Source organism: Chrysemys picta, chromosome 1 (genome assembly GCF_011386835.1).
Source record: "Chrysemys picta bellii isolate R12L10 chromosome 1, ASM1138683v2, whole genome shotgun sequence".
In the NCBI taxonomy this organism is placed as follows: Eukaryota; Metazoa; Chordata; order Testudines; family Emydidae; genus Chrysemys; species Chrysemys picta.
Window position 1 is genome coordinate 229,993,756 of NC_088791.1, and position 20,204 is coordinate 230,013,959.

The following is a 20,204-nucleotide window of genomic DNA, read 5'->3' on the forward strand; positions in this document are numbered from 1 at the left end:
TGACAGAGCCAGACGAGTACCCAGAAGTCACCTCCTACAAGACAGACCCAACAAAGAAAATAACAGAACACCACTAGCTGTCACCTTCAGCCCCCAACTAAAACCTCTCCAGTGCATCATCAAAGATCTACAACCTATCCTGAAAGATGATCCCTCACTCTCACAGATCTTGGGAGACAGACCTGTCCTCGCTTACAGACAACCCCCCCAACCTAAAGCAAATACTCACCAGCAACCACACATCACTGAACAAAAACACTGACCTAGGAACCTATCCTTGTAACAAAGCCCGATGCAAACTCTGTCCACATATCTATTCAAGTGACATCATCATAGGACCTAATCACATCAGCCATACCATCAGGGGCTCGTTCACCTGCACATCTACCAATGTGATATATGCCATCATGTGCCAGCAATGCCCCTCTGCCATGTACATTGGCCAAACCGGACAGTCTCTCCGCAAAAGAATTAATGGACACAAATCTGACATCAGGAATCATAATACTCAAAAACCAGTAGGAGAACACTTTAACCTGTCTGGTCATTCAATGACAGACCTCCGGGTGGCTATTTTACAACAGAAAAACTTCAAAAACAGATTCCAATGACAGGTTTCAACGAGAGACTGCTGAGCTGGAATTGATATGCAAACTAGATCCAATCAATTTAGGATTGAATAAGGACTGGAAATGGCTGAGCCATTACAAACATTGAATCTATCCCCCCTTGTAAGTATTCTCACACTCCTTAGCCCAGTACAGACAGTTTGATATCTTGATTATCACTTCAAAAGTTTTTTTTCCCTCTTACTTAATTGGCCTCTCAGAGTTGGTAAGACAACTCCCACCTGTTCATGGGGTGTGTGTGTGTGTGTGTGTGTGTGTGTGTGTGTGTGTGTGTGTGTGTGTGTGTGTGTGTGTGTGTGTGTGTGTGTGCTCAATATATGTTCCATTCTATATGCATCCGAAGAAGTGGGCTGTAGCCCATGAAAGCTTATGCTCTAATCAATTTGTTAGTCTCTAAGGTGCCACAAGTACTCGTGTTCTTTTATTTAATGTAGTGCCTCTCCAAACCATGTGGGGCAGACAGCAATATTACTATAGTATTAATGGTGTATGCCTGACATGCGACTACTGATAAAAACTGAAGAGCCACAGGAAGATTTCAGCAGAGATCCATGTGTTAATGAGTTCCTAAATCAGATTAAAAAAAAAAAAAAAAAATCACAGGAAACTTATCTGGCATTGATTTTGTCTTACTTGTCTGACTGTTATACTATTGGTCATGTTTGTAAAGTATATTACAGAATGTTTCATCAAAAATTTCACAATCCTAAAACTTTGTCTAATATTTTAAGCCTTTTCATATAGTACCCACCAAATTTAAAATATCGTGGATTTAATACCAACCATCTAAATACTATGGCAGCTGATAAAGGAGAAGTTGAAAGTTTGCTCCATCTGAATACACTGCTCAGGAAGGCACACCAGGAAGCAGCTCCTCTGATGTTATGAGCAAAGGAGAACTGATTGTTAACTCATTCAGATGGGTCCACATAACCCTTTGAACCCTTGCAAGAAATTCATAATAAGGCAGCTTAAAAATAAAGAACTATCTTTCTGCTCCGCTCCCAATTCATCTACTTGAGGCTCAACAACCAAGGAACAAACGTTTTACAGAGTATACTTACTCCCTGGAGATATGCACGTGTGACAAAATCTGGCACTTATTTCTTAAGTAAACATATAATCCCTACTAATACATATTAACCCATTTACTTACCTTTATTACATGGATTAAAGCAAACCTTTGGATATTATTAATGACAGAAGGTTAAATATTATGGGTTAAATCCTGGCTCTGTCCAAGTCAGTAGCAAAACTCCCACGGAACCAAGATTTAACCTATTATATGTTTTATCTTAAATTATTTCAGCAGATAGCTCACATTTGAGCTTTAAACACCAATTATTATTGAAACAACTATTTATTACAAGATACGCAAGATTAATTTCAGAAATTTACCACTTGGGCTGGAGCAGGAGGAAATGTACATTCAGATTAAAAAAAAAAAAAAAAAAAGTACAAATATTAAAAAGAGCTTCATAAACAAGGACTGGAAATGGCTAAGAAATTATACAAAGAAATCATTTCTATATCTGCCTGATCAGCTAATTATGATTTAATTTAACAAATAAGTATGTCTTAGCTAATCTCTCCCAAAATTGTGCTGGCAAAGAATGAAGTAAATGCACAAAGACTTGCAACAAGGGTGGAACACAAAGAGCTGCATATACCAGTTTCAAGGTTTGCTGAGGGGCAGGATGAAAGGCAAGCTGTTCTAATGGCTGGTCTGGCTCAGGGAGACGGACTTCAGAATTGTGTTGTTCAACTTGAGGTACAGGTGGCTGAAATGTAAAGTTTTATTAATTGTTGCTTTTTCCTCACACAGTTTTTACATTAACAGAATTTGTACAGTAGAAAATAATTTCAGCTGGAGGAGTGGGGGATGGAGAAGAGACGCTAAAAATTCAGTTTGCTCTAAAGCCAGATGAGCAATTTCTATCTACAGAACGAGAGTAGATCAAGGTGATCCATAATAGAGATAAAAGTACAGAAACTGTATTCAGGCCTACATAGGTTATCAGAAATACACATTCACCTCTTCTGGCAATCAGAGCCTAGAGCCCTTAAGCTCGAGTGTCTTCTCACTTACACCAGAGTAAAACAGAAATAACTCCATGAGGTCAACGGAGTTAGGCCATTTTAAGTGAGAGACCCTTAATCTTAATTTACATGATCTTTTGAAGCATTCATATTTTATTTTAATGAAAAATTAACTGAGTCGCTTGTATACAACTAGCAATTTAAAAACCCAAAAAAACATGTTAAGCAACAGGTTTTAGAATGACCACCCAGTAGTCTATATGGTAATAGTCTGGGTCTAACAACATTCCGACACCATCAGAAAGGTTCAACAAAAATTAAAATCCTTTAAATAAATTCAGTTTTTAAAAAGCAATTCTTGCAAATAGCCCATTTGCAGTCTCTCTAAAAACTCTAAAAAACAAAAAATACCACACTTTTCTACAGTAATGGTCAAGAAACACTAAAATAGTGATATGTTTACAACACACAAACATAGTATCATTATGAAGCGTTGACACAGATTTAGCCATTAAAATAAAGGAAAATTATATTTCATTTGACCGCTGTACTGGGAGTGTAATCAGTAAAAACAAACAGCAGGTGACACTGAAGCTACAATTTGATTTAATTTCGCCCAATCTACCATAATATAGCAAGTATTATAAAACAAAAAATTATGGCTAGTAGCCCTGCATGGTATGAAAGTGCTATTATGGACAAGGCTTTAAGGTGCCAGGATGAACAGAATAATGTGCATGCAAGTGACCACACTCCAGTGAGCATATAAGCAATTCCAATTAAGTAAACTGATATACACAAGTGTAAAACAAGTATTCAAAGAGGAACTCAAACTGTCTTGCAGAAGTGAACGGTACATCTATATCAGAGGAATGCAGTCTAGGAAACAGTCTTTGAGGAATACACTTAAGTTTTAAACAGAAATCTCTGTAGATATTAATGATAAAAAAAGATTCCAGCTTCAAATGTATACAATGATAAGAATACTGTAATTCAATAAGGTTAACTTGGCAGTAGAATTTCCCTAGGATTTATTTAGCACCCACTAACTTGTCAATCAATATTCTCTTGACAATGTTCAATACAAATTTTTTAACCTCCAGATACATCAGAACCATTCTTGACTGAAGATTAAAGACAATAAATTTTCATGATGAGACTTGAATTCATTTCGGAATTCAAGCACTACAACTAAATTGAGGAGGATGTTATCAAGATCTAATGCTTAAATTAAATTCTGTTTAGAGCAGAGGTTCCCAAACTTATTTGGCCTACCGCCCCCTTTTCAGAAAAAAAATTACTCAGCGCCCCCCTTTTCAGAAAAAAAATTACTCAGCGCCCCCCTGGAAATCTACCTTCTTTAAGCGAACAAACAGAAAGATGCAGTGACAAATTTGTGTTCTTTTATGTATCTATATTTCTACCTACGTCCTACAATATAGTAAAGAAAGATGTGTTATTAGAATATCGCCCACGACATCAGGTATACAGTGTTTTTTGCGTAAGATGGCAAAAGACAACCAAACTAAAATACTAATGAAACTAATAAACTGGGTTTTGTTCTTTGCTCAGCATTAGATATATGTATTTGATATTAAACTGTCAAATATCAAACTAAATTTATCAAGAAATAATTAAAAAATAATCAATATGCAATTAAAAATCAGTTAATAGTTTTAATTTAGTTTGCCCTTATTTAAATAATTGTTCCTTATTAACACACGCCTTATTTACCAATTAACACAGATGATTCGATAGATATAAATAAATGTTAATAGTTAACAGTTTTTTTACAATTTCATTCCCGTTTTCGTTAATATTGTAATAAAAAATATGACAAATAGATTGACTGTACACTTCAAATAGTACTGTACCGACACAAGCCTGCTACGATTTTATTATTAGTAAGCACTAGAGACACAGAAACGTACGGTAGATATGTAAGAAAATGTATAAAAATACTCACGTGTAAATTGCTGTTTTATTGAAACAACAATAATACAATTTGCTTTGTATGTGATCCGTAAAGATCGAAGGTATTGAATATGAATAAAAAAATTTAAATACTTATTGCACTATTGTTAACTGCTTTTTACACAATTAAGAAACAATCTAAATTAGATTTCATACATGTCGCCTATTTATAGTATCGTATTGTAAACAAGTCATTGCACGCACATATTCCTGCCGATGCATGCTGGACTTCCCGACAATGCGCGACACGCTCGCCTGCCAACACTTGCTTGTTAAGAGCTGTTGGCGGACTTGACACCTGATCGGTTATAATTTGTGAATTTATTTGGAAAATAAAGTAATCACTACAACTTTAACTCTATGATACACAACAGATGAAACATGTACGAACGGTTTTTCAAAATTTTCTTATATTCTTTCTTTATGCTTCCACCGCCCCCTTATTTTTATTCAATGCCCCCCAATTGCACCCGAGGCTACTACTGCCCCCCTGGATCGTTCCAGCGCCCCCCAGGGGGTGGTATCGCCCACTTTGGGAACCTCTGGTTTAGAGGCTTAAGTGTGTGCCATTCTAAACATGTCCATCACTGGTAGTGCCCAATATGTAAAATATACATAGATATTCACAAGAAATAAAAAAAACTTGTATTTACAGTTTTAGTATCAAACTCTTCAGGTGGGCAAGTAGTGTTGTCTATTTCAGATGTCTGTTCTGGAAACACAGGGATTTGCAGAGAATTGATAACAAGAGGATTCTCATTTTTCGGTCTAATTTCATCTCCATTGAAAACGTGCTAGAAAAAACAAATCACATCACTATAAGAAGAATTTTGCAACAAACTGTTTTAGGGTACGTGTGATTTAACAAATTATAAAAAATATTTACACTTTCTTCATGACACAAAGTTCTACTGTGGTATTTTCTTGTTGATTGTCACAGGCCCTGTTGAAGTTAAGGAATAAAGAGCTACAGAATCTGAAGGGGTTTCTTTTATCCCCAGACTAGGGCATAGGTTTCAGTGCAAGTCTCCTACCCAAACTTTGTAGCCAATCCAACACCCATTAAAGTCAAATGAAAGACTCCCATAGACTTCAGTAGGAGATGGATCAGGCCCTTAATACAAACCTTAAAGCCACCCCTGTCCACTGAGAAGAAATTATTCAATTTCCATACTAACTTAGTTCTATTGTTTCTTTATTGTACCAAGTATTGGAGGGACAAAAGTTAGGCAAACAAAAATTGCAAATATCCATAACCTGCAGCTCCCCTTCCTCACTTCTCCTTCCCAGTTTGCTAGGCATAAGAAAGGTTTTACAAACCAATTCTCTTCACATCAGTGGCAACAATCCAACTGATTTTATGGGCCTGTTGAAGTTTTTATGATTATCATCCTCCAATTCTAAACACAGTTGTGAAAATCCATTTACATGTATCAAGGAGATGCAATTAATAATATGTGTATCAAAATCACAGTATTCTCTGCCCCCACTATTTCTACTTGCTGCTTTATCTCTTTTGAAACCACAATCTAATCTACTGATCAGCAACTAGTCTACTCTAGCCACTTTACATATGCAAATTAAGAGTATATTTCTTGATGAGAAACTAAAGTTTTACTTTTAAATTAAAATTGAGGTGCCAAACTGCTATAGCTTTACAGCATGCTTTCCGCTGTAAAGATATAGCAAACTCTTTCCTCAACATAAACATTCAGACCTTTTTCAGGGCAACTTTATTCAGTAAGTTGAGAAGCTCGGACTCTCATACGAACAGTGACAATGCAGTTCTGAAAAGGTAAAGTGACCGTATTCCGAAGCCAGGTCTTCCGCTGAGGTAAATCAGCTGAGCTCAATCAAAGACCGTAGAGCAATGCTGATTTACACCAGCCGAAAATATGGCTGCCAGGCTTTTGGGGAAGGTTTAAATGTCAGTTTACAAACATGATTAATCAATTGTCTTTACTTTTAATACAAAGGAAAAAATCTTTGGAGCACTAATAATAATAATAAGCTAATACTTCACAGAGATATAGTTATCACATCCATCTCTAGCCAGCATCTGCATTTAAAAAAAAAAAAGTCACTGCAGATTTATTGCCATTCAAAAGCCATCGTGCTTTCCCATCTCACTCATCTCCCCATGCTAAAAAAGAAGTCAAGATGGTAATTTATTTTTATTTATTGAATTTTTGTTGGTGTTTTGATTTTGGCATATTCCCATTAGTCTCCTTTCCAAGATACCACTTTACCTTTTGTCCCTGGGATTCCATGTCTTCCATCTCTGGAAGTTTTTCTAACAAAGGCAATATGCTAGCATAGTATATCTTCCACCAGAGTACAAGATATGAGAACTGATGCTGAGATCCTGAGGTGGAGCCATCCTGCATAACTGTTCTTGTTTGAGGGTTGTACTCGTAGTGCCAGGGCTTTGCTGACCCCAAAAAGTGAACTACCTTTGCATCTCTGCCAAAACTGTGGAGGAAAGAAATACAAAGTTGTGGTATAGGAATAAATACATTCTGATCGGCATTTCAGAAGAAATGTGTATTCTTGGTGTGATGGTAGGTGTGACATCTTGCAACAACTACTCGTGACAATCATTGACCTCTTATTAATATAACTATCACCAGATGTGATCTCAGTTATGCAGAATAATTGAAAGCTATTGAAATTACATAATTTTATTTTATTAATCTGAATTGCTTGCTTGAAAGAAAGGAAATAAAAGACTGCATTGTCACTTGTTTCCTACTGCTGATTCCAATGGAAATAGTTCATGAAGGAAACTGAAAGATTAAATTTCATATCTCTTCTTGTACATTCCCCTCCAAACTAATACAAATCACTTTACTGAAAATCAAAGCAGCAAAATTCTTGATTATTGTGGTTCCAGTATTTAAGTTATCCAATGAAAGGTTCACACGAAGTTCATTGTAATTCACACTAATAGATCATTCATGAACCATTTTTGAAAAAATTTCATATAGTCAGGCTTATAACAGTGTACTACAAAAGTTTATTAAAGAGGAAAAAAAGAAGAGCATTTGAAATCATATAATAATTGCTAGCACCAATTTTGCTTCAAGGAAGAATCTTATGGACAGATTTCAATACCCTTACACTGTGAGAAACTAATGGAAATCAATGCGGCAACTTTTGCAGTAAGAATATCAGAACTATGCCATTAGGTAATCTGTGGTCTGTAGAATATAAGGAAAGTGTCACTGAAGTGACATATCAACCAAGATATATCAATTTAAGTAATACTGTTTCAACTTTTACTTTTGTTCTCTATTACAAGAGCTATTTAACAATACGAAGTGTTGAGAAATCTTGGTATTCTGCATCAGAGCAGATGCTAAAGGCTCTGCATTACTGTATTCCAACTTCTTGTCACATGACTTCACATTGTGGACTATTGTGTTAGACTAACTTATAATCAAGTTTCAGAATGGGTCACTATCCTTTTCTCTTATAAATGGGCAAAATATATTAAAGGGCTCTATAGAATTGCAATCATCCACCAGTAATACTACTTACTGTTTGAAAGCAGGAACATACGTGTAGATAGCACTACTGCTTAAGTTGTAGATAAATGGTAAATGTTTGCCAATATCTGTTGTTGCCCAGTTACTGAAGAAACTATTTAGTAAGCCTTGATCACCACCTAGAGAATAAATAAAATTATAAACAGTATCAACAAAATGTTCATGTAAACTACAATTTGTTTGAAGACTTAATAGCCAAGAGAAAATTCAGTACTGAAAAAAGAAAAAAATGAGTTCAACTGAGACTCTTTGGTCTAAAATTTGAGTGATTTGAGCTATAAACCCACACAGGTTTACAATCCTGTGCAGTCTTCCTGGACCCTGAACCTGGGCGTGCAGGGTAAGTGGGTGCTATGCACCCATTTCTTGCTCCTCCCTGAACACATGGTTGGAAACTGGGCTCCACCTCCTCCACAGTGGCACTGATCTAAGCAAGCGCCAATATCCCTTCCCTGTACTGTTCCTGCAGCCGCACAGCCGAACAACAAAAGTACAATCTAGCCCACAATCATGAGGTAAATCTGTGTCCCCCACAGTATTTTAGCTTAATCCTTTAGACTCCAAGGAGGAAGTTATATAAATATTCAGTTTGTCTTGCTTTCAAAAGCCAGTTTGTGTATGAGAAGAAACTGCAAAATCTTCAAATTGGGTAAAAATTGCCCGTAAGCAGCAGCAAGTAGACAAAAGAGACAACCGAGGTGATGGTAGGTGGGAAGATGAGGTAACAAAAGCAACAGCGTGATGCCAGTGTGTAACTGTTTGCAGAATTAGGGCCCTACTGGCTAATATACTGAAAGTTAATATAAATACAAAATATAATTATACAGCATGAATTTGATAGCATGAGAAATAAATAATACACACTTATTAAATCAAATAATAAAGAATGGAAGGAAACAGAAATTAAGAGTTCATAGAATCACAGAAATGCTGGGCTGGAAGGGATCTTGAGAGGCTACCTAGTCCACCCCTGTGCACGTAGGCAAGACAAAGTAAACCTAGCCCACCGCGAGAGGTGTTTGTCCAGCCTATTCTTAAAAACTGCCAGTGATGGGGATTCCACAGCCTCCCCTGGAAGTCTATTCCAGAGCTTATCTATCCTTGAAAGTTTTCCTTAATATTTAACATAAATCTCCCCTGCTGTGGATTAAGCCAATTGCTGCTTCTCCTACCTTCAGCATTTGCTCACCATAGTCTTTATAACAGCCCTTCGCATATTTGAAGACTTATCAGAGCCACCCTCAGTCTTCTTTTCTCAAGACTAAATATGTCCATTTCTTTTCTTTTTTTTTTTTTTTTTTTTTTTTCTCTCCTTTCCTTCTTCTTCATCTTTTCCTCATTGGCCAGGTTTTCTGAACATTTTATCATTTGTTTCATTCTCCTCTGGACTCTCTCCAAATTGTTCACATCTTTCTTAAAGTGTGGCCTCCTGAACTGGACAGAGTACTTCAACTGAGGCCTCACCAGTGCAGAGTAGAATTGGACAATTACCTCCCATGTTTTATATAGGACACTCCTGTTAATACATCCCATAAAGTTATGAGCCTTTCACTATTGCATGACACTGCTGATTCATAACCAATGTACATTTGAATATGCCTCTCCAAGCATAGCACTTTGCACTTGTCTTTATTAAATTTCATCTTGTTGATTTCAGACCTGTTCTCCATTTTTTCAAGGTCAATTTGAATTCTAATCTTGTCCTCCAAGTTTGCAACCCTTCCCAGTTTAGTGTCATCCACAAATTTTATAAGTATGCTCTCCATTCCATAATCCAAGTCATTACTGAAAATATTGACTACTACCCCTGTGAGACCCTACTAGATACCTACTCCCAATTTAACTGCAAACCACTGATAATTACTCTGAGTACAGTCTTTCAACCAGTTTTCCACCCTTCTTATAGACCGTATCATCTAGAAGACCACATTTTCCTAGTTTGCTTTTGCGAATAAGATGTGGGACAGCCTCAAAAGCCTAACAAAAAAAATCAAGCTATATCACGTCTACAGCTTTCCTCTTACCCACGATGCCAGTAACAAAGTCAAAAAAGGAAATTAGATTGATCTGGCATAATCCATGCTGACAAATCCATGCTGGCTATTCCTTATAGCCCTATGAACCTTTAGGTGCTTACAAATTGATTGTGCAATAATTTGTTCCAGTATTTTTTCAGGTATCCAAGTTAGGCTGACTGATCTAGAATTCCTGGATTCTCTTTGTTCCCCTTTTTAAAGATAGGTACTATGTTAGCTTTTCTCCAGTCCACTGGTGCTTAACCCACCCTCTATGATAGTGTTTCTCAAACTGGGGTCACCGCTTGTGTAGGGAAAGCCCCTGGCAGGCCGGTTTGTTTACCTGCCGCATCCGCAGGTCCAGCCGATCGCGGCTCCAACTGGCCACGGTTTTCTGCTCCAGGCCAATGGAAGCTGCTGGAATCGGTGCGGGCCGAGGGACTTACTGGCCGCCACTTCCAGCAGCCCCCATTGGCCTGCAGCGGCAAACCGCGGCCAGTAGGAGCCGCGATCGGCCAAACCTGCGGATGGGGCAGGTAAACAAACAGCCCCGGCCCACTAGGGGCTTTCCCTACACAAGTGGTGACCCCAGTTTGAGAAACACTGCTCTATGAGTTCTCAAAGATAATCACCAATGGTTCCGAGATTACTTAAGGAAGTGACTGAAGCACTTTAGGGTGAATTTCATCAGGCCATGCTGACTTGAATAATCTAACCTATCTAAATATTCTTCAGCTTGTTTTTCCCCCCAGTTTTGGCTTGTATTCCTTCCCCCTTGTTGTTAATATTAACTGTGATAAGTATCTAGTAACAATTTACCTTTTTAGAGAAGACTGAAGTAAAATAGACAAACACCTCAGCCATCTTGATGTCATCCGTTATTAGCTCTCCTTCTCCAATAAACACAGAGCCTACACTTTCCTTCATCTTTCTCTTGTTCCTAATGTATTTATAGACCCTCTTCTTATTGCCTTTGATGTCCCTTGCTAGGTGTAACTCATTGTGTGCCTTAGCCCTTTGGATTTTCTCCCTACATGCTTGTGTTATTATTTTGTATTAATACTTAGCAATTTGTCGGTTTCCACTTATAGATATAGACAAAGGAAAGAATATTTTTAACATAAGTTTTCAATGAAATAATGAGTAGTGAGGCAGAGAGATTCAGATAACCCCCATCCATCTTATATGATCAAGAGTTATAGGGTTAGATCCTCAACTAGTGTAAACTGGGAGCTATGACAATTTACATCAGCTGAGGATCTGCCCCCTAGGTTTTTTGAGAGATTAAACCTTGAGTATTGTCATTTCCTCCCTCTGCTCTGCCAAGTAGGACACTCAGCCCTTTACAGTTGTGGAGAATTGGCTTGTTGAGGGTAAGGGAAATTTCTTGCACAATGTTCTCTCTTACCATCAAAGCTGCCATATTCAGTAGCAAACTGCAGCAGACGGTTATAAGTTTCTACAGAAGGTCGAAAGACAAATACGCCACTATTAAAGCAATCTGGCCAGCCAGAATCAGGAGCTGCTGAAAGCTCTTCCCGTTCAAACAGTTCATCAATGTTACATAACACCTTGAAGAAAAAGAAAAAGAAAAAAAAAGAAAAAAAAAAAAAGAAAGAGTTAGACTCGAATTTAAAATTTTAAAGCAATAGTTTATGAGCACTTTGTTGCTTTTAACATTTGGACAGCTAAATCAAAACTGATGGATTAAATTACTATCCTTGTCATGGAAGCTCTAAGTATTTAGAGCACATTAAACAGTGACAGTGACATTTGTTAGTTGATAAGGTAACAATATTTATAGCTTTCCTTAAGTTCTAAGGCAAAACAGTGACCATAATGAAATTACAATATGATCACCAGGTTTAAACGGCAAGTCCCTCAAAATATTCTAGTGCAACAGGGAGAATAACACTTTTACACCCCAGGATATAAGCAGGCCTTGCTGGTACATTTTTATAGATATCTATATCGAGAGAGACAGACAGAGAAAGAGAGACAGAACGGGTCCTTCTGGGCATGCTGCAGAGCCCATCTGTTTGAACAAGTGTAATAAGGGCTGGTGAAAGCTGTGTCTGAAAGATCCAGGTTGGCACTGACTCTGGGGACGGCTGAGTGGAGCACTAGTTTGGTTTTTTTTTAAATATTGTTTGGGTTTATTTTTGGACTTGTTTGCCTGGTACGTTTGCTGGTTTCCTTCTTTTAAGCTTGAAGGGAACAAGAAAGACCGCTCCGTTTATACAACAACATTGAGGACCAGATCCTCTGCTGATGAAATTCTGCATTGCTCCTTCAAAATCAATGGAGAAATGCTATAATACATTAGCTGAGGATCTGGTCTGAATTTTTAATGGTTAAGAGAAGCCTATTGCATGGGATAGGTACTCTTTTATATAAAACTATAAATCAGAAATAAAATAGTGAATAAATACATTTCTTTACCACAAAAAGGAAAGATTCAATAAAAAACCCACTTCCCCTGAATATCTCCCTTTTTTTGGTAAATACAACAAAGTTCGGGATCACAGCTCATAAAAATGTTTTTCAGACTCAGACAAATGTTTAACTACTTAACTTTCTAATATAAACAATGAACTGGCCCAACTAATCCTGCAAAATGAACTGCTTATGTGTAGAGGATGGCCAATGCGATCATGGCCATAATTTGTACTGGACAACTAATTAAACGGGTGACTTTATTTCCATAGAAACTCTTTTGATCTTTGGGCCACCTTACTCTGATGGGTACCAGTCTGGATTTATCTAGCAGAACCTACCCAGCTATCTTTAACATCACTCAGAATCCTAACAACGTGACTATCACTCTCTACTCACCAAAGTGTCTGCATCCATAAAGACACATTTGCTATACTGAGTGAGAGTCCAACAGTGAAGTTTGGTGAAGGTTACACCCAGCTCTGGCCTCTCCAGCAGAGCCAAGTGCATCGAGTCAGCACTGTCAATTGCACCCACTTCAATCACTTCATCAAACACACTGCAGAGGACAGCCCTGACAAAGCAAGCAACATACAGGAACAATAAAATTTAGAAACATTTCTTCAGTTAAACATAGTGCAAAAATTCTGGCACAGAGATAACTGGCCCCACAATGACACTCAGTTCTGATTTAAAACAAAACAAACAAAAAAACTAGAGGTTAAACTAAGATGAACGGTCCTTGTAAACAAGAAGTAGTCGTCTGCCCTGGAAGTAACTATAGGGGCACAAATTGCAAACTCCCTTCTACTAAGGGCCAGTGCGTCTCAAGAAGTGATTGGTTCTGGCTGGGGAGGTGGTGTGACTAGGACTCTCACATTTTCAGTGCACCCCTATTATAGCATTTGCCAAGTGGACAGTAGAGCTGTCCTCTCATTGCATACCCATGCAGAACCACCACCACCGGCCACTTCTGCAGTGCATGGTCCCTCCCCAAGGTGAAGCAGGCCTTACTGGTACAGCTATTTGCACCTCCCTGTGCCTGTCAAAGTAAATTTATCCTCAGTTATACATGTTATATCTATATCTCACATATTTTAATTACTATTGTTTCAAGCCCTCTCAAAAGAATTCCAGTGGGGTGTCTCTTCATAATCACTCTCAGAACCTTCCTAGACAATACTGAAATTGATGATAATCATCAACATTTACAAGCCTAGAACAGGAAAAAATAATCTTAAGGTAATTTATTTGTGTTATGGTATCACTTACAATATCCTATGTGTTGTCCAAAGAGAGGAAGACACAAGCCCTGCACTCTGCAGCTTATAATTTAAGGACTAACTGGCTCTCATTAATCACCAAAATATGATGGGGGAAGGGGAGAGTTAAGATTTGGTTTTGTTAGAGTTTTTTCTTTTAATGTGGGGTAAAATTTTCAAAAAGTCCTATAACTGAGATGTAGGCTCTCAAGTCATTTAGGTGCTTTTGAAAATATTATTCTCATCAATTAACGGAAGAAAATTTTTCAAAAAATGTCAATTTTCAACAAAAAACTTCATTAGATTAAAAAAATTGATCCAGCTCTAAAATTCATATTATCAATATCTTAGAGTCTTATTCAGGGATAGTATACTGTTCAGATTTGACCTGCACTTAAAAATCCTGGAAACAGACTTGACAGTGCATCTAACCTGCAGCAAAAAAAAAAAAAAAAAAAAATTGCCCCATGCTTTACAATCACCACCACACTGCATTCAGAATCAGCAATGTGCACAGTTCCCAAATGCACACAAAGCCAAACTCAGACCCAATATAAGCAGATGTAACAATTGAAGTCTGTGGTATTCTGTTTTACATCCCATTCAAAAGATGTAATGGGATCTTCAGCAGTATACTGCAGCACTGGTTCAGTGGTAAGAGCGAAGATTACCATCTACTGATTTACCTGCATCATCTGGGTCTCCCAGCGTATTGCTGTCCAGCACTGACCAAACTAATTTATTAGAGGTGAACCGATCAAATGAGAATTCTGCACATAGAATGGCTGTGGAATCAGACTAAGTGGGAACGTGTGTTGGTTGTTTTTTCTTTGTTTGTTTTAACAAAACAAAACACTATTTACATGATCCACTACCAAAAACTTAGGGCAATATTTTCAAGTGATTAGTAATTTTAGGTGCCCAACCTGGGACATCTTAAAGAAACCTAATTTTCAGGAGGGTATGCTGCCTCCTCCCCCCAGCTTTTGTGTGTGTGGTGGAAATAAAAGATTGAGAAACACAAAAATCACTAGTCACTGTTGAAAACCTTGGGTTTAGTTTCTCTGAACAGCAAGAAGCTAAGGTAGGAGTTAAAAATAAAAACACAGTAGGTTTATTTGTAGCTATGTTATGGCAAGAAATACAACAGAAGTCCAGTTTGCAACGGATTATTTTTCACATTTACTACAGCTGAGAATTTGTGAATTCTTACCTCATGACACTGGAGACCTGTGGTGTAATTAGTATGGCCAGCTTTCTAGATGTCATGTGATTCCTCAAGGACTGTCCAAGAACCAAAGCTCCTTGGCAATAAACGTCATCTGTACCAAGGGTCACAAATGCCTGATCTGCTACTGTGAACAAATATTTAGAATGGTTATTCTATTTATGTAAAATAAGCATTCTTGGCAGCATCCCACCATCCATCTTCCCCTCCAGCTAACAAACAAGCTATAGCTTATAAGAGCCTGTGCTCTCTATGATAAGCTCCTTCCCTTCCCAAACCCTGCCAAAAGACAGAAAACTGAATAGAGAATTCCAAGCACACATTTGCAGAACGTGTCCATTTTTTTTTTGTTTTCTTTTCTTTTGTTTACCCCTAATTTAGGCTAGTATCTGCTATGAGTTTGTGGACTAACCTTAAATTGATTTATAAACAAATCACTTCCCAAGTGGTGTTACATAACCCGACTGCCAAATCATGCCAGCTTACCTGTAATAAAATCTTTAGATTTTTCCTTCAAATAATATTGTATATAATATAATCCAACTGATTAGGTAAATTCTCTCATTCATGTCATTATCACAGAAAAAAAAAAAAACACACTGCTGCATGTTGTTAAGGCAGGAAGACAAGAAATTGCTAAATCCATCTATCTTTTTGTGACCTCCGTGAATCAAACCAATATTCAAAAAGGATACAGAGAAGAAAAACATAACAGAGTTACTAAGCAGGCTGGATAAGTAGGTGTACCTCAGCATACCTGCATACAGCCCCTAGGAGTAACTCCTCTCAGGTGGCAAAGACCCCGTATCACGAAGTAACTCTCAGAAGATGTTTAGGGGCATGCGTGTGCTTCTTGCCCCTGAGGGAAATGAAACAGCCACAGCACCAATAGGAGGAGGCAAGCTGTCTCTGCACATTCTTGCAGTAACAGTTGGTTATTTTATTTACTGGGCTCACATCTGCATCATTATTCCAGGGTCTCTGCCAGCTGGTGTTAACCTATTAATAAACACGGTTGCATAACAATATATTTTTGCTTTCTAACAGGAATGTTATTACTGGGGCAGCCCAGGGGAAAACCAGAATCACACAGCCAATAGGTGAATGGCATCTCTCAGAGCGAGCCACCCATCAACCAGCATGTCTGGGCTCACTAGGCCACACAAAAACAGGAGTACTTGTGGCACCTGAGAGACTAACAATTTTATTTGAGCATAAGCTTTCGTGGGCTACAGCCCACTTCTTCGGATGCTTAGAATGGAACACAGAAGATATTTATACATTCAGAGAACATGAAAAGGTGGGAGTAGCCATACCAACTGTAAGAGGCCAATCAATTGACCAGGAGATCGTTGTTGGGTGGATGCCACTGACTCCTACAAATTGTTGGATATCTTCAGTCAGTATTTGTTTTGGAAGCATTATTAACTCAACCCCACCACTTAAAAGTACAGGCAATTATGCAGAAGCAAATTATACCAGCAGTAGCATAAGATTGTCTCAAGTGGAATTTTTCTGAAGCATGGTACTATATTAACAGCTCTGGGCAAAACCAACATCGCAGGGTGAAGCAAACTGTTCTAGAGGAACATAGTACATACAACAAAGAGTCCTGTGGCACCTTATAGACTAACAGAAGTATTGGAGCATGAGCTTTTGTGGGTGAATGCACATGCTCCAATACTTCTGTTAGTCTATAAGGTGCCACAGGACTCTGTTGCTTTTTACAGATCCAGACTAACACGACTACCCCTCTGATAGTACATACAAACTAATTAAATAGTAAAAAGGTTTTGATATCAAAGTGTGTTTAATTTTTAATTAAATGAATTTATTATTTCTACCCATTATCAGCAAGAGAATCTAAAGATGTAATGCTTTAAAACTAGAACTGATTGGTGTACTGAACATTGCTAAACAAGCAGAAGTTGACAAAGGACTATTTACTCTGTATAAGGCTATTTCTTTACTAGCACTTTTGTCGGTATAATTTATGTCGCTCGGGGGTGTGGAAAAAAACATCCCTCTGAGTGACATAAGTTACATCAACAGAAGCACCAGTGTGACCAGTGCTGTCGGCAAGAGACACTCTCCCACCGACATTGCTACAGCCACTCGTTTATGTCAACGGGAGAGCTCTCTCCTGTCAGCACAGAGCGGCTACACGAGCAATCTTACAACAGTGCAGTTGCATCAGCACAGCTGTGCCGCTGTGAGCTCACTAGTGTTGATATGGCCTAGATAAAGCCATTCAAAAATGTATTCCAAAGCTAACAGCTTTTACAGGCTAGGGGAAAAAAAATACTAAAACTACCCTCAGAAAAACAAAACAAACAATGAGAGTAGGCATTATATGTGGCAAAGTTCAGGAGCAAGTTTGTATGGCACAGAAGTACAACAGCAGAGAGTTGCAGCAATCCAAAACGGAAAAGAGAAAAACAGGCATGTAAAGTTCATTATGATTGCCTGAGAAAGCATCAATCTCTATCCAATTTGTATATAGTATCAGCATTGACCCTATTTCAATGCGACTGGAGCAAGCTGATCCCTGATTTTACACAACCAGATTACAAATTTAAAATAATCATTAAAACCCAGAACATTTAGGTCAGTTGAGAGCAGAGGAAACAGATTCACAAGAAAGACTCCCGCCTCCCTTTGTGCCTTAGGACATGGCTGCTGCCTGTGCAAATCATTAGACTGAGTCTAATCCGACTAAGCGTCCTCATCTCCTTTTGACATCCAGACCTGAATCACTGGAAGTATACTGGCTGTTTTTGTTGGAATTCTTCGAGAGTAGCATACATTCCCCCCAGTGCCAGCTCAGCTCTGTTGGCTGATTTGTATGGGCAGCACATGGAGACCTGGCCCAAACCTTGCCAAACCTGTAAGCAACATCAGAATGACACAGCCATTATATTCAGGAGGCCTGGTCCTGCAAAGCATTGAGATCATTTGACTTTTATTAACTTAAGTCTGGATATTAATGGGAGTTGAGGGCGCTTAGTATTTTGCAAAATGGGGAGGAGGAGGAGGAAGAATACAAGAAACAGGGTCATGGCTTCCTCAACTGTAAGGTAGCAAAGTGAAGGGGTGTAACCCTTCACCACACACTGTCAAGGTATCCCAGACACTTACCTTCATGGCATACGCTTTTTATTTAGAAATGTTTTAAAATCTTTTGACAGTCAGGAAATTGTTCTGGGTTTGTTTGGTTTTTTGTTTGTTTGTTTTACAACTGTCCAAGACAGGATACCCTAATCCTAACTACTTTTTCCACAGCCTTCTCACTTTTACCTGACAAGGTACAGGCTGGGCCACAATATATATTATGAAGTTTGTTGACAGATTTTGTTTAAACTAGCTCCCTGTAGCTCAAGAGACTCATCAGACCAGAAGCAACCCACTAGTGTTAACACAAGTCAAAAATCTCTGCTTTATCTGTATTTAGACTGAATTAATTTGAAGCTACCCATCCTCCAATATCAGATTATTAGTAGGACAGCACAAAAGTAAACAATGGTATAACATAAGTGAATCACTACTGCAGCTGACTAAAATCAGTTTAACAAGGACATCTCTGATAGTACTTTCCAATCAAATTCATAAAGGAAGCAAGCAAAGAACAAGGGACCATTAAATGTGGATTCCTGTGGACCTACTGATATTAAGGTACAATTTTGTGCTCCAAATGGCAGTAAGACTAGGAATAATAAAAGCTCACGTCCTTTAGGAGTATCCATAGTTTATTTACAAAACAAAAAACCTCCAAATGAAAACCAGCATTTTCATTTAATCAATATTCAATCAAAGATACTTTTGAACTTAAGGAAAACTGTACCCAATGTGAGATCCAGATTGGAACTATTCAAATAGATTGCTGTGTAGGTGAAAGTACTACGGACCCTGGACTTCAGAAAAGCAGACTTTGATTCCCTCAGGGAATAGATGGGCAGGAAACCCTGGGAGGCTAATCTGAGGAGGAAAAGGAGCCCAGAAGAGCTGGCTGTATTTTAAAGAAGCCTTATTGAGGGTGCAGGAACAAACCATCCCAAAGGGCAGAAAGAACAGCAAATATGGCAGGCGACAAGCTTGGCTTAACAGAGAAATCTTCGGTGGGCTTAAACACAAAAAGGAAGCTTACAAGAAGTGGAAATTTGGACAGATGATTAGGGAGGAGTATAAAGATATTGCTCGAACCTGCAGGGGTGTAATCAGGAAGGCCAAGGCACAATTGGAGTTGCAGCTAGGAAGGCATGTGAAGGGTAACAAGAAGGGTTTCTACAGGTATGCTAGAAACAAGAAGGTGGTCAGGGAAAGAGTGGGACCCTTACTGAATGGGGGAGGCAACCTAGTGACAGATGATATAGAAAAAGCTGACATACTCAAATGCTTCCCCCCCCTAAGTCTTCACAGACAAGATCAGCTCCCAGTATGCACAGTATGGGGGGGGAGGGGAAGAGGGGAGGTGAGCAGTCTTCAGTGGTGAAAGAACAGGTTAAGGACTATTTAGAAAAGCTGGACATGCACAAGTACATGGATCCGGATCTAATGTATCCGAGGGTGCAGACAGAGTTGGCTGATGTGATTGCAGAGCCATTGGACATGAGCTCTGAAAACTCGTGGCAATCGGGGGAGGTCCCAGACGATTGGAAAAAGGCAAATATAGTGTCCATCTTTAAAAAAGGGAAGAAGGAGAATCCAGGGAACTACAGATTGGTCAGCCTCACCTCAGTCTCCGGAAAAATCATGGAGCATGTCCTCAAGGGATCCATTCTAAAGCACTTGGAGGAGAAGAGGATAATCACGAACAGTCAACATGGATTCACCCAGGACAAGTCATGCCTGACCAACCTGATTGCCTTCTATGATGAGAACTGGCTCTGTGGATATAGGGAAAGTGGTGGACATGATATATATAGTGACTTTAGCAAAGCTTTTGATACGGTCTCCCACAGTATTCTTGCCAGCAATTTAAGGTAGTATGAATTGGATGAATGGACTATAAGGTGGATAGAAAGCTGGCTAGATTGTCGGGCTCAACGGGTAATGACCAATGGCTCAATGTCTAG

At 38.5% G+C, this 20,204-nt stretch overlaps 2 protein-coding genes across 6 annotated transcripts in view; both read right to left on the reverse strand.

The window, feature by feature from the left end:
• LOC101951641 (CD99 antigen) overlaps positions 1 to 20,204 on the reverse strand; it is a 514,232-nt gene that overhangs the window by 392,226 nt on the left and 101,802 nt on the right. The gene's annotated exons all lie outside the window — the stretch shown is intronic.
• Positions 1 to 20,204, reverse strand: part of GYG2 (glycogenin 2) — a 39,688-nt gene that overhangs the window by 2,847 nt on the left and 16,637 nt on the right. The window contains exons 1-8 of one of the 3 annotated variants that reach the window (XM_065580767.1): positions 15,890 to 16,042; positions 15,118 to 15,259; positions 13,042 to 13,216; positions 11,615 to 11,777; positions 8,184 to 8,310; positions 6,893 to 7,115; positions 5,297 to 5,437; positions 2,300 to 2,410 (exon numbers count right to left, since the gene is read on the reverse strand). In XM_065580767.1, coding sequence (XP_065436839.1) covers positions 2,300 to 2,410; positions 5,297 to 5,437; positions 6,893 to 7,115; positions 8,184 to 8,310; positions 11,615 to 11,777; positions 13,042 to 13,216; positions 15,118 to 15,173 — 996 coding nt within the window. In that variant the 5' untranslated portion in view covers positions 15,174 to 15,259; positions 15,890 to 16,042. Of the gene's footprint in view, positions 1 to 2,299; positions 2,411 to 5,296; positions 5,438 to 6,892; positions 7,116 to 8,183; positions 8,311 to 11,614; positions 11,778 to 13,041; positions 13,217 to 15,117; positions 15,260 to 15,889; positions 16,043 to 20,204 lie in introns of those variants that run through there. The other 2 variants (XM_005283319.5, XM_005283318.5) reach the window with 2 other exon arrangements.